The sequence below is a fragment of the Glandiceps talaboti genome, chromosome 21, assembly GCF_964340395.1.
Source record: "Glandiceps talaboti chromosome 21, keGlaTala1.1, whole genome shotgun sequence".
NCBI lineage: Eukaryota > Metazoa > Hemichordata > Enteropneusta > Spengelidae > Glandiceps > Glandiceps talaboti.
The window spans coordinates 9,731,540-9,746,877 of NC_135569.1; the positions used below are offsets into that span (position 1 = coordinate 9,731,540).

General features: G+C 35.4%; 1 protein-coding gene across 1 annotated transcript in view; it reads left to right on the forward strand.

Annotated features, from left to right (window-relative positions):
- LOC144451547 (orexin/Hypocretin receptor type 1-like) overlaps positions 1-10,809 on the forward strand; it is a 17,292-nt gene extending 6,483 nt beyond the window's left edge. Inside the window, exon 2 of the mRNA XM_078142423.1 lies at positions 8,673-10,809. Coding sequence (XP_077998549.1) covers positions 8,691-9,965 — 1,275 coding nt within the window. The 5' untranslated portion in view covers positions 8,673-8,690 and the 3' untranslated portion in view covers positions 9,966-10,809. The remainder of the gene's footprint in view (positions 1-8,672) is intronic.
- The last annotated feature ends 4,529 nt before the right edge of the window (positions 10,810-15,338 follow it).

The following is a 15,338-nucleotide window of genomic DNA, read 5'->3' on the forward strand; positions in this document are numbered from 1 at the left end:
AACTTTAGTACCTAGTTTCAAAATGTGGTCGGAAAATAGTCTGTTGTCATTGACGTCATGATATACCCTTTAATGTGTTTGTTCTTCGTATATTTGTGAACATGTCACCTTACGGATATTACCAAAAGAGAAATACTCACGACACAAGGGGTGAATAAGTTCTACTCACAGATGTCCGTACACAATGTATCACTCCTTCTACTAATAAATCGGATTTCGAACAACTTAATGCTTCAACTTTGACCTGTTAGTCATCAATAAAGCTGAAATCTTGTAATAAAATCGCTAGTAAAAGTGAAAAGCATGTCAAAACATTGTTAATCATGGTACATATACTTTGAATCTTTCTATCTATAATAAATGTGGGGAGGTAGAGATTCCGAGATGTGATGTGATGTTTCCAAAGCTTGGCATTTATTATCATTTATATCATTTATAATAAAATATTATGTAAAGACACCCAACCGTAAAACATCATCAATATGGTAACATGGTAGTACTTAAGTTATAGTGTGTGCATTTTAATAACTGTGTTATTTAATTAAGAATATAATTTTGAACATAGTTGACTTCAGCAAGACCGTGTAATAAAATGAAAACTTATAAGGTGACTTTGATCTAATCAGCTCTTTTTTCGATTGCGACGTTTTAGATTGCTTTTTTTCCGCTTGTATTGCTTCGTATGCTTTTTAATAACATTTCTCTTCCATAACGCTTTTCAATATTTTCGATGAAAGAAGCACTATAGAAAATGAATAAATGTTACATGTTTTTTTAAACAAAATTCTCCTGGGAAGATGACCTTGTGAACCTGTTATAAGACGGCGCTTTCTGTTATCATGTACTATGCTCAATTGTGCGCGGTATGCAAATTAGTAATAGCAGGGACGTATAAACGTTTATTCGTCCCTGGTAATAGCAACTTTATATCTTCGCTTCTATGGCTTGTCTTTCACATTTGATATTATAGTAAGATTCAAATAATAGCACACGGTTGTCTTTATAATCCATTTTCCTAAATCACAAGAGAGATTGATATATCACTAATAAAAATAAATCGCGTTAGCTGGTATTCAATGCATGTACATCTCTTCTACACCAGTGATTGTAAGTTTCATTGAAAAAAAAAAATTCTAGTTTATTAAACTGTTTCAGTTAGATATAATGCCTTTGATATTGCACACCTTGAACATTATTAACTCATTTGATTTTAGGGTGTTTGTGTAGCTGTACACATAATATGGTAAAATAAATCCAATCAAATTGACTTTTAGGTCCACACCTAAAAATCAATGCCCCCAATGAGATCACGGTGCACTACTTTTGTATATAATCGACCCCTAATTTACATGTGTCTAGTTTTAGTATTTAAACACTTTTAGCAAATGTTTTATTGATTGTCTGATCGAAAGATCAGTATTCCAGTTACAATGTGAAGCTAGTGAAGCTTGAAATCGCATTAGGATATATAGATCACAGTCACATCTCCCCCATATGTGATGGAACAAGACAACCTACATATGCTCCTCAGCACGCTATACGTAACCTTATCCTAGTAACTTGAGTGACAATCGCTTTCCGCAAGAGACATTTAAAGTGACACATATATATAGCAAAGGATGATTTAGAATTGTACATTAATACCTTTCGTCACTTTCACTCCGTGAAGGGAAACTACCACAATTTACACGTCTATACAATAATAAAATGACTTTATATTAACAGAAAATGAAATCCATTACAGGGTGGCTTCATTTGTTACCTAATAACTGTAAAATGTCTCTCTAATGATCATTTAGTTTCATTTCTTTAGACACCTTTCGGTTATTTCCATTATTGTTTACAAAATTCACATGTCAACGCTGTAGTTGAATATGAGTTGACTAAAGCTGATAATTCAAATGGATTGCTCCAAGACAACGTTGTTTCACTTCATGGCTTTTGTTATTGTCTGTCATTCACTATATGCATTTGTAGTTTGTGTGTGTGAGTGTGTGTGTGTGTGTGTGCGCGTGCACGTGTGTGTGTGTGTGTGTCTCTCTCTCTGTCTCTCTGTGTGTGTCTCTCTGTCTGTGTGTGTGTCTGTGTGTGTCTGTGTATGTATGTATGTATGTATGTATGTATGTATGTATGTATGTATGTATGTATGTATGTGTGTGTGTATGTATGTATGTATGTATGTATGTATGTATGTATGTATGTATGTATGTATGTATTTATGTGTGTGTGTGTATGTATGTATGTATGTGTGTGTATGTATGTATGTATGTAGGTAGGTAGGTAGGTAGGTAGATAGATAGGTAAGTAGGTAGGTAGGTAGGTAGGTAGATATTTATTACTATTGCTTGTTTTCAAAAGGAGTTAAATCAAATATATTTCAATACGGCACACTATCATAAACGAACCAATCGAATGTGAACATTACAAAACCTATTGACATAATTGTCTTTGTTGTTAATGTTATAATTAGACAAAATGCTTTATTATTGCTATCATCGCAAAGTATGTTAACGGATGAAATTGTGAATGAAAAATTTGAAGTGAGTTATACAACATGTAGTTAATCACCCCGGGGTGGTACCAGTGGCCAGCTCTGGCAGGGGTGTGTGACCAGTGCTGGAAACCCCAGGCCCCATTTTAGACCCACTTTGACCAAAAATCATTACCCCATTTTAGACCATTACAGGTTTCTAAAAGATGAAAGTTTAGACCTAAATACATTTTCCCTACAAGGCAACATTTTGGGGAAATCAATGTCAGTTATGATTTGGTAAAGGACAATTGACCACATTTTAGACCTTCCAAAATAACAAATAATGGAAAGTGGACCCAATTTTAGACTCTTCAACTCGAAAAAAAACAGATCCCATTTTAGACCAAAGGGGCTTGAAAATGCATCCAAAAGGGCGGCGCGTCACGTATACTCATATAAGGGGGTAGACCCCCCCCCCCCCGGTTAATCACACCACCAGAAAAAAGCATATGAAATAGTGCTAGGAATGTGATTCATACTGGAAGCCCGGAAACATTAATATTAAATACAGCGCCCCTATGCATTAAATGGAATGTTCCAAATGATTAGTATAACTACTTTAGTTGACTCTAGTGGAGAGTAAATGTTGATTTTCAATCTCACGAGGCAGTACTCTCTACATGGGATAAACAGGTAGGTTTATTTATATTCTGTCAATATCTGGAGACTTATTTCGTGTAGACATGTGACATATCTTGTTTATGTGGTATTCCTTGAAATATGGTAAAAACTAAAAGATGTTAATTTCGAAAGAATATAACACTACCGAAGCAATTCTCATATCCCTAACGATATAAAGCATAAGGTTTATCTAGTACTGCATTACAGCGAAGTTACAGAGAAAGGACTGACACAGAAAATGAATAATTGTATAATCTAATTATAAATTCACAAGGAAAGTGGATTAGTTTGTAATTTTGAAGAAGCCTGACATGTAATGTTTCCACTATAAAAGCAACAACAACGTGCCTAATTCTTTAATTCAGTTATCGGACAAGTTAAAAATGGGTCTGTTTATCGTAAACTGAAACATCTGCTATTCAACTACTTGTTTTGATCAACATATGGAAGTTTTCCCAACAAATAACAAGTAAAAAAGGAACAATGCATCTTATTAGATCTGGCTGGACAAAATTGTTTACATTATATGGGCTGGTTGGAGAAAACCCTTATTAACATTGCAAACTTTTTATCGACTGACTGGATAATTGCTATTATTTCATGGTCGTATGAATAGCAGGAAATACGACATTTCCTGCTATTCAACTAGTAAGTTGTTTTGATAAACGTTATATAAGTTTTTTTCCAACAAATACCAAGAATAAAAGGAACAATGTATCGTATGATATTCTGGCTGGACAAAATTTGTTATATTTCATCGGCTGGTTGGACAAAAATCTTATTAATACTGCAACTTTTTATCAGCTGACTAACATTTTATTGCTTGACAAAACATCAATATTGATAAAAATATTACAAACATTGTTACATCTAAATTTTCTTACACGAGCTTTACAGTTGTACTTTTGCAGACGATAAAATGTACCGATAGTAGCCGGAGTTTTATCGACCCGAGATTTCCTGTTTCATGTTTTATATAATACTGATTTCTCTTGTCATGCGACATTTCCTGTTTATCCGGGTAGTATATTTGAAACTCGTGTATATAGATTAGTTGTGACAATAGACTGTTCAAAGTTCATGATTTACGCTACACTGACGGAAAACAGACTGTCAAATTTGCTGTTGAAAAACATGTACAGTTTATAAAGGGCATAACACATCTTATTCATGCAACTATAAAAACAACTTCTACGCTTATGCAGTGAATTTACTGTAACTGTTGAGTGTTGGGTGTCCATTTAAATCTAATTGTCCTAGCTGAAGCGATGCAGTTTCACTTCGATAAACATATAATCTACACATCTCACAGTAAAATTAAACATGTGCAACACATATTAAGGGTCTTTAATATATTACTTTAAGAACAGGTACGATTTATTATGATGGTAATAGAATGACGTGAAAATTTATCTTTGGCTGAATAAATCGTCTGAATACTAATCTTGTTACTTACTGTACGTCCCTGTATATATAACATACAATCATGGAAATATCTGACTTGAAAATATGTATCGCCTTATCAATATGTTAGAGTAGAGTGAACAGATTTTGTAAAATATGATATATTAAATTATGAAATATATTGAAGGGTACAAGCTGAGTTTATACATTTTTGGGCAAGATTTGTGCTGTGTATTTAAAAGTCACTCATAGTATTCTACTTACTAGTCTGGATGCCAACGTGATGGAGGTGTAAATGGTAACGATATTGTATAGGAACTAGACTATCTACTTACTGACCCATACATAACTATCCCTTGCAACTGACTGAAGTAAAACTTGATATTATGATATAACATATAAACGATCCGATGACGTAATTTTTGATACGTATAAAAAATGGCGAGGAGTCCATATTATGCAATCAACTGTTCTAACAATGCCACAGAAGGCAATTGTAATGTCATTGAAGGCATTCATCGAGTTTAATCGAGGTTTTATGTTGTATTTTTCATTTGGGTAAAATGTTTATAAACTCAGCTCTTGCCACTTTAACCAGAGAGTGAATTCGAGTAACCACATGCACGCATATCAAACGAAGCATATTTGTTTAATTTCCTGGCGTGCTGTAAGCTAATCTCCCTTTGTTATATCAACTCGTAAAGTCCGAATATCGTACGTTTAGTATGCATAGAATTTAATTTATTGTCACAATTTACCTCGAGTTTTCACAAGATCTAGATACAAATGAATATCTTTCTCTACAGGTTGGGTGTATCACCATAATTTATAGAACATCTCAGCGTTTGCCCTATTGGCGTTACATAACAAATTGACTAATTGTATGCCTGTGTATATTTGATAATAGAGTTTCTGAATTACCCACCGTTCGGTTTTCATTCAACTTTACTACTGAAGCTCAATGCAAGCATATATCAATTAAGATAAACAAATAACCATTGTGAAAGCCTTCTTTATCGTTATGTTAATTCAAATATAGCCAAGCCTGAGGTAAATGCTTAGCGATTGACTGATCAGGATGTATTAGTACACACATAATTCACTTGCAGAGCATTTATTTGCATGTTCCATTTGATCAATATATTTGATTAAAATGAACTCTCTTTCCTGATTTTGCTATCCGGTCAGATCAATATCGACTAGATGGAGATATCATTTTCAACTGCTAAAAAGCGGTTTCTATATTTTAATTTGTTAATGGGTGGTGATAAAAACACAACGTATATTCGTGTAGTCTGGGTGCCAGCCTTTGACATAGATTGATCTCTAAGCATCTATCAGTGACACTGGTGAGAACAGCATGCGAACCCCAATCCATCCTCCATTAGACTGACAGTTTTGCCAAGATGTCTGTCCTTGTGACAAGAGGAAATTAAAAGAAACTAACCACATTCAAGAGTCTTAAATGCTAAGAACACCCATGTCGCATTAATTAATTAATCAATTAATATCCTAAAAGAAACAAGTAATGTTTTAGAAACAAATAATGTTTTTTCAAGATTGTTGTATGGAACATTTAAGTGAATTTCAATATCAACTTTTTTTCTTTTCTTTTTTTTTCTTTTCTTTTATTCATTTGCAAGTCTACTCACTAAGTCACAAAACTACCCGAGAAAACAGGCCAACTTCCCAGTTACTCACGAAAATAGAAGAATAGTCCACTTTTGAAAGGAGGTAAAATATGAACTTGCTAGTTGTGTAAAAACCTGTACATAGAACCTTTTATGTTAGTCATGTAGCCAATCCATAATGTAGTAATAGTTCATTGTATTCGGAGTTGTCCGACACCATTTCTATCACTTTGACAGCTTTGTACCAAGCCATAGATAGATAAATACATAAAATCCAATTATATATCAAATGTATATTTAATAGAAGAGCAATAGATAACAAAACTATAAATATATTTTGATATGAAATTTAATATTTTATTTTTAATAATATTTATTTCTTTAAAAACGCTTTACATGTAAAACAAAACATCTCAAAGCGCTTCACACAACAAAATTTCTTGTCTTGAATCGCCCTCAGGGAATTTTAGACAAACATATACACCTTTATCGACAACTGTAAAATTCTAGATAAGATATACGGTGAATTATGAGTCCTCTCATATACATTATTTAGGTTGATATATCAATATGCTTGACGATGAACACCTTTACATAATTGAGCAAACTTAGGGAGCCTTCAGTATTTACAAGGGAGAGGGGGTTAGGTGGGGTCACTTTTCACAAATCGGTTCTCGGGGAGGGCCATATTTTAGAAAATGGGATTGGGGAGGATCACATTTTACTTTGACTCATTGTATTGTCTAACATTGCATTTATTTTTGAGGTTTTGTTTATCCCATCGCTGCCACCGGTTCAAAATCCCATACCTGCTATTTGGGTTAGGGCTAGGCTTACAGTTAAGGTTAGATTAGGGTTAGGTACCATGATAAGACCTAAAAAAAGAACTGTTTGGTCCCGTTTACCCGACCCCACCTAGCTTTTCACTGCAAACCGAAGGTATTCAAGAAAAAAAATAAAATCCCCAAAATTGTGAAGTCTCACGACAAACAGTGGATGCGGAAACTGACATCGACTTAAAAAGATAAAATATTTCTAGCAGAAACTCCACCTTGTGATTTTTCTGGCTCAAGTTTATTTTGATATTCAATATGGCTACTTTGTTTACATGAATGTAAGCTGTATACTCTACAAATTACAATATATATACTCAACCGTGAATTCGCGGGAAGGACCAGCAGATTTTACGAGATATCGATCCTTATGACCGACGGTGAATTTCCCCTAAAATTTCCCTGGTTGGAAAATCGAACACACTGTAAACAATTCTAGATTCAAATCTTTGATAGGTTCATACATACCTCCGTGTTAATAATAAATATTCATTTCTTTTAATAATAACATTTTGCTATCGGTATAAAAGGCGTCCATCGATCTGTTATTTGTAATAACATGGCAATTACGTGGCAGTAATTAACCTTTATTGTGGTGGTTTGATTTGCCTTACATGAACTTCATTGAAATTGATGACAGCTTTACATTCAAAATATTATTCACTCCATTAGCTATGGAAAATATCAATATGTAACAGTATGTATTTGTAACAAGTTATTCACATGCTTGACACTCCACTAGGATGGTAAATCGATGTTAGACATTAGAGAGAGAGAGAGAGAGAGAGAGAGAGAGAGAGAGAGAGAGAGAGAGAGAGAGAGAGAGAGAGAGAGAGAGAGAGAGAGAGAGTGTGTGTGTGTGTGTGTGTGTGTGTGTGTGTGTGTGTGTGTGTGTGTGTGACAGGAATCGTGACAGGAAATAGATAAAAAAGATATCCGGCGATGAAGAAAGAAGAGCAATATACGATGTAGATTATTGAGAAATTTGCACAGACAAAAAACAAAATTGCGGACTCATTTATTTAGTAATTAAGAAGGGTCTTACTAATCATGCATAAAATGGTATCTATGGTAATAATACCTTTGTATTATGTTATATTAGGTAAGCAGTGACGTTTACAAAATACAGTTATGTAATATCCCATTATCAATGGTCTTAATATATCAACAACCGAACACGTTCATATTTTTTTAATCGATTTGCAAATAAGATTTACTACACTTCGCTTCTTTGATTAAAAGGTTAAGCCTCCAGCATTTCATTACTTGCATAGTTGGTGTTATAGCTTATATAGAGTGCATTTTTACTTATATGCCCATTTTCTACTTGTAAAGGTTAAAATATATTGCCAATTACTTTTATAATTCCCACTGAACATAAATTTGTATTACTTCTGTCGTCTCACTCAGAAAACTTAGTAGATTTATATTTTATGCTACTAAACTTAGAAAAGATGCTAGTAGAAACTCTGAGGTCTAAACTTTTCCATACAGCCAGGGCCTAATTATACCGGTAATTTGTTATTTTCTAGTGATCTGTTCATTTTTTGTATATTTAAGGCTTGTACTTTTTGGCCGGTGAATTAATGATAGCCTGCCTTTTTACGAAACAAATGTGTCTTACTTTATTTCCCCTGTTTTATTTTTCAGTTGGGCAGGACCTTCAAGATGGTTGACGTGTTCGAATTACTAACAGTGCGAAATGGAACTGTGCAGTCGGCATCAGAATTGTATGCAGTAGCATCATCTCAATGTTTGCCCTTAGATATCATTAGTGCTATTGTAATAATCATTGGTATACCTGGCAATGGTTTGGTTTTGTGTGTATACTGGACAAAGAGACAGCAATCTAGTGCAAACTTTTATATATGGGGACTTGGTATCGTAGATTTTCTGGTCTGCACGGTGTTGTTACCCCACGAACTATACTGGTGTCACAACTATTACGCCTATTCCAGTAACTTGTCCTGTAAAATATTTAAGACGATCCTGATAATGAATGTTTCTATTTCTGGTTTATTTCTGGTTGCCATAGCAATTGATCGATATAATGCCATATGTCGACCACTGAAGTTTGCTAACACTGTGCGAAGAGCTAAAGGAACGACAGTGGGGGTTATTGTGACAGCGTTGTTGTCATCCCTGCCAGCAACAGTCTTGTACGAAGTTAAAACTTTTGACTCGACTAATGATGGCAGTCGTCTCGCTGTTTGTGACAGGCACGTATCCACTACTTACAGCGTATCCTACGATATTTTCTGTGCTATTATGGTCGTTCTCGTATTAGTATTGTTAGTCGTTCTCTATTATTTCGTTGGGAGGACAGTCATAAAACGAAACACGCGTATCCAAAATCTCAGTAACGGACACGGCAACCACCAACCAGGTGCCTGGAAAATCATGCTAGATATGCCTACATACACTGATCAAGGCACCACCACCTGTCATGAAAACAAGGCATCTCAGTTAGGCGAACAACAGAAGCAGAATTCTGTAAATATAACGGATGGTAATAGTGGATTTCGAGTGCCGAATAATTCTGAACAGACACGGGCGGAAAACTACGTAAAACAGGAACATGCAACCAGTAGGCCTGGAGTTGCGGGGGATGCGACGGCGGAGAGTGATCAACGGGGAATCAACCGACAAGCTTGGAGTAATATTGCACAGAAGCGCTCTCCTCCACGTGCATTAGGGACTGTCAAAATGTTAGTCTCTGTAACAAGTATATTTTTATTGACATGGATTCCTTGGGTCATTGTGTCCTTAATACGTACCACAGGTTTGATCCATGACGGAGATACAACTTGGTTATCAGTGTCATACATTCTATACATACTGCTTTACATCAATCATGGGGTCAACCCAATCATTTATGGCATCGTCAGCAAAAAGTTTAGAAAGGACTCCAAGCAAGCCCTACGAACATGCTATAGACTGTAAAACAATTGATGTTGTAACACCAAAAACTTTACAAGATTCAAAAAGTTTTAAAATTATACACTAAACTTTACTGTAAACACAGAGACCGCACTTGACATGAGTATAAGACCACTGTAAATTCTTCAAGTTTATGTATTTAGTCTCTGACTGTTCGTTTGCTTTTTCATGTGCGATTGTCAAACTATTTTTGTCACCAATATTTACCAAACTAAGTTTGTGTAACTTGAAAAATTAAGTCTATATATAAACTTATCAAGTAAGTTATTAGGTTGCACTACCCTGTAAAAATTAGTAAACTTAAAAAAATTGGCATTACGTTGCCGGAATATATAATAACCAAGAATATGTTCTTTATGTGATTCGTTCTCTTAAATTGTAATGAATATGACTCAAGTCTAAACATCAGATCATCTTTACCTTCGATACAATGTTACCATTCACACTTGACTCTATCGAAAGTAGTTTTTAAAAAAAATTAGAAGGCCACCTTTACTTACATGTAAGGCTGCATCGAGAGACGTTAATGATCTCAGCAACATCAATCTTCTCCTGCCTACGTATACGTACGTCTGTCATGATAGCATTCGACTCCCATTATTCGTATAAAAACCACGCGTACACGAGTTCAACGATTGGTCCGAAGGCGAACAAAGCTGGACGTGTTGAATATTGGTTTAATCTACGACCGACGAGTGTTACGCAAATAACTGCGCGCCCAACACAAATATAGTTTGAGATGGTGGAACTCAGGACTGATTAGGTTCACATAACCAATGTTTTTGAGGGCTACATTCGAATTCCGATATACAAGCCTACTATCATCTCAAAATTTGTAAATGCTTTCAAATTTGAATCAATAAATTGTTTGCTTTTTATGGATTATATGCACACATAAATTGGCTGGTTTGTTGATTGATTGATTGATTGATTGATTGATTGATTGATTGGTTGGTCGATTGATCGATCGATTGATAAATGCATTCAGCTTAGCCAAAAGAATGGGTTTATTAATAATCCCACTCTTCATCATCATTGAAAGTATTTTTTTTTGTCTTTGCAATAATGTAATAACCAGATTGCGGTAACAGATGTAGAACCAGGAGTTGAATCTTTCTAAGCGTACAGTTGAAACCTAAATTGGCCTGCCTGGTAATTAACAACGTCACGTTTTAAGGATGTCCCCATGTTATTATAACACTCTATTTTGCTCATGTTAATGCAAGGAATGGTTTTCCTCACTTCCTGGTAATCTGAGAGTGTGGGACAAGACACCACAGACAAGTAAGAAGCTTACTTGTCTGTAAAGAAGCGAAGGATCAGTGTCACGGACCCCGGCCACAATGAACCCAACACCTCCGTTAAATTTTACTTTAATTTTGCACTCGTTGGATGATTTTTGTTCGTATCCTCGCCTGCGGCTTGTATAAGACAAAAATTCCCAAGTTATGTGATACATTCTATCCCAGTCCATGGGGAGGGGGGTCTATTAATCTTACCTGTGTTGGTGTTTACCTCTCCCCTTCCTTCTCTTTAATGTACAAGTATCTCGTCCATTTGGTTAAAAATTGTCCTTCTTGCTTTGCTGGCCTTCATTAAACTTTCCCCGTTGTCGATGTCAGAAACATTGCCACCAACTTTAATTGTTTAAGTCATGGTCGTTATTGGAGGATGAGTTGAACACAGTTGGTACATTTGTTGATCTCTGCAATAATATATCCACAATGGGTGCCGCATTATACTGTGTCTTCTGATTGGTTGAAAGTTTTCTCTCCCACGCAAATTCAGCTTTATTATATTACATGCGTTGAGAACGTCACTTGGGGCGCGTTCAGGATACACCCCGTTAGCTATCCGTTAGGTAGCTTTTCCTCTTGAACGGCTAAAATAACGAAACGTAAATAACGTAAGGCAACGGTGTCGTGCATTGGATCTTGGGATATGACCCGCCATGGATACGAAAAGCAAGATGGCCGCCGTTTAGACCTGCGTAAAGTCATTTCATTAGGCGAATGCAACTTTGAGTGTAGTACTCATGTAGTCATTTTTTAATCCTTTTAACCGAGAAAGTTCACGTACATTATTGGTTTACTTTCGACCACCACACTTGAAAGTACAAAACCACATAAGCGGACATGTATACTGGTATGAGTAATTATTTGATATCGTGTGAGTTGACCACCCAACACTTGAGCTAAGGTCACAGGTCGACTTCGACAGTATGAACAGAACGATAAAATTTAATAGTTCATGTAATCGTAAATAGACAGCTTTTCGAGGCTTCCTTGTGTACTGACGAAACTGCAAATGGGTGTCAACAATAAATGACGAATTTCTAACATTACCACAAAACGTTCGATTCCAAATGAACCGCCATTTTGGTATTTCGCGGGACAACCTTATTCTAGCGGTGGATAAACGTTAAACCTAACGTCATTTCGTTAGCCGTTGGCATACGTTACGGTATCAAGCTTGAACGCGTCCACTGTCTGGCGTGTGACTAACACGTGTGTATGTTAATACGAACTAGCAGTATAGTACTTTTGTTATCAAGCCCATTGTCACTGTTCATTCTCTACTGTACTGTTCGCAAGGTGTCAGTTACATCCATAACCTGGCAAATGTAACTTTACTAGACCAGTTTGTTTCTGCAAGAATTTCAAGTCCCTATCGTTGCAAACTTTGACACTTCACCCAACACTTCAGTGTCAAACAATTGTTGTGCTTATTTTAACGCTTGGGTATGGGGCATGTCCTCCGGTCCCTTTCAGTTTATAACTTCCCGCCATAAGTCCAGTCGGACTGGTAATATCCAGTAAATTATTTCCAATATCTGCCAACTGATAATCATTTCTATCTGGTCCATCTTTTTGTTAAATTTCATAATCCTAGGCATGGGAGGCAAAAAGCGCTAAGTTCCTCACCATTTGATCTGCCTTGGGCTCCCGGGTTGGGCATCATCACCGTGGATGTCGCTATGCAGCACTTCGTCACTTTCTCTGCGTGGTTTGTGGTCACACCGCCCTCGTTGTCAAGGTTGTGAAATCTTTCGTTATCACTTCGCATAGTAACATAGGTAACCTAGCTGTTTCATGTCAGACAACACTTTTACAAAATCGGCTTACATATTTGTAATCATTTTGACATCAACAATTGGAATGTGAGCAAGTCGTTCGTTCACACGCACACACACACACACACACACACACACACACACACACACACACAAGCTTACAGTGCCTTGTTACCCCTGGTGTGCCTATCCAAATAATAAACCGAGTTGACATACACTTAACTAGAAAGCATCATCACAATTTATTGCACAAGTTAAGTTATGTACAAATGCCTTGATTGGCACAAGATTTCAATGAAACATCTTACAACATGATGAAGTATATATAGATATCCTTCACAATGTTGTAACAAAGTCAAATCAAATACTAGTATAGTCTAGAGGCTATCTGTGGCATCAAATCTCTTCTCTAGCTCAATGAGATCCTGTGATGAAATTTCATATTCAAACGAAGCCACCCAAAGAGTACTTAACATCATGTCTTGATTAATCAATCAATCACAGAATTCTATCCAATGATAAGTTAGTGTTTAATATCGGCATTTACATAATGTCCAAATATGGTATGTTTGTGTCCAAATATGGTATATTTGTCAGTTCAGGATGCTACTTGTACATTGTTTACATCATTCTAACAGTTGGGGGTTTACTCATTTGGCTGAACATCTTGTGGTTCATGATTTCTCACCGAGTTAGACGGGGTGAAGAGAGAGCTTCGAATCCACGAATAGCCTCTAGACTTGATCAAATAACATCAGTAGAGAGTTATCAAATTTCTTTAAAGCTAGATATTTCTCATCAATCATCTGTAATAGTTTAAAATTTCACAAGGCAAATATTAGTACTTTAGAAATTGAGTATACAGCTAATTGTGTTTACTCATTGAACATGAAGTCTTTAACTCTGATACGACAGAAAGCAACATGAAAAAAGACATCTGTTTCCTGTATTGTTAATCATTTACTGTATATGCCTATGTTCCAATAACACAAACCCTTCTAAAAATTTCTTGTCGCTTTTAACAATAAGTAACATACTGACTTGATGCTTTGTGAACATGGGAAGGCTCTCCATAGTTTTTAGGAACAAACATTTGTTGAGACTGACAAATTTTCTTTCTTATTTATTTATGATTTTATGCTTTGTAATATAGGCCTCTTCAGAATACAATAATTACCGACAAGTCAGTTGAAAAATTTACAAGATTATTTCAGAATTACTGCTTTAGAAAAATGTTTAAAGAATCTGACAACTTGTCAGGCATGAAAGAGTTCTGTAATACATCTATTTGCCATCTAATTTGTAATTTCCTATAATTTTGTTTGGTCACTCTCTTCAATGTCTAATCAAACGACAGCTATTAAACTTTGACGCTGTCAAAATGTATTTCATGTGTGAAGTGTTTGAACCCAAATATAATAAAGTTTTCAGTTGAATACATTAAGTAACAATACAGAAAAGATGACATTTTCATTTCACTGCTCCCTTTTGACATGGAAAGTATCTGCATTGTGTGTATATAGAACTTACACATACATGTATTTATCATTTATTTCCAAACAAACAACAGGAAAAGGTCCTTGCACTGAGAAAACCAATTAGGAGAACTAGTCAGTATTTCCAGCAGGTTCACAAAGTTAATATGAATGTAAACATTTGAGGCTATTTCTATAATCCACTCAGTACCATTTGAGATCCGTGTCTTAACCCCAGGTCATCATAACATTATTACTATTTATCAGCAATACATAAGGTTATTCTTTTGTTCGTGACCATCTTTTCATATAATTCTGCAAAGCAACTGCTTTTTACATCTAAGTCTTAATCTTAGTGGGACTGGGGCTGTTAAAGTATTAGTTTTAAATCATTTGGCAATCACTTCTAATTTGTTTTAAAGTCGCTTGACAGACTACCACAATAGTAACTACACTACTACTGCTACTTTGAAGCATTAATACAACATTAAAACTTTGACATCGTAGTGTTATGATAAAACCATTATTTGTGAAATTATTCTTTTCTCTCACAAGCAATCTCAAGACTATACAAGCCATATCAGTAATAAGCATGAAACTCTAATGAACATTAAACCCCAATGTTTTAATCCCATGGTCTTAATTGGCAGCCATACTGATTATTTGAAACATTTATCTACCTCATACAAAAACAAGACAATGTGTAGAAACTACAGCTACAAGAATTTCACACCAAAATGTTAATCCTAATCTAACATTGGTCTTTGTGGAGAAAGAATCATCTCCTAATTAGGTAAACATTTAACCCCCACCCCCATCCCATCCCAT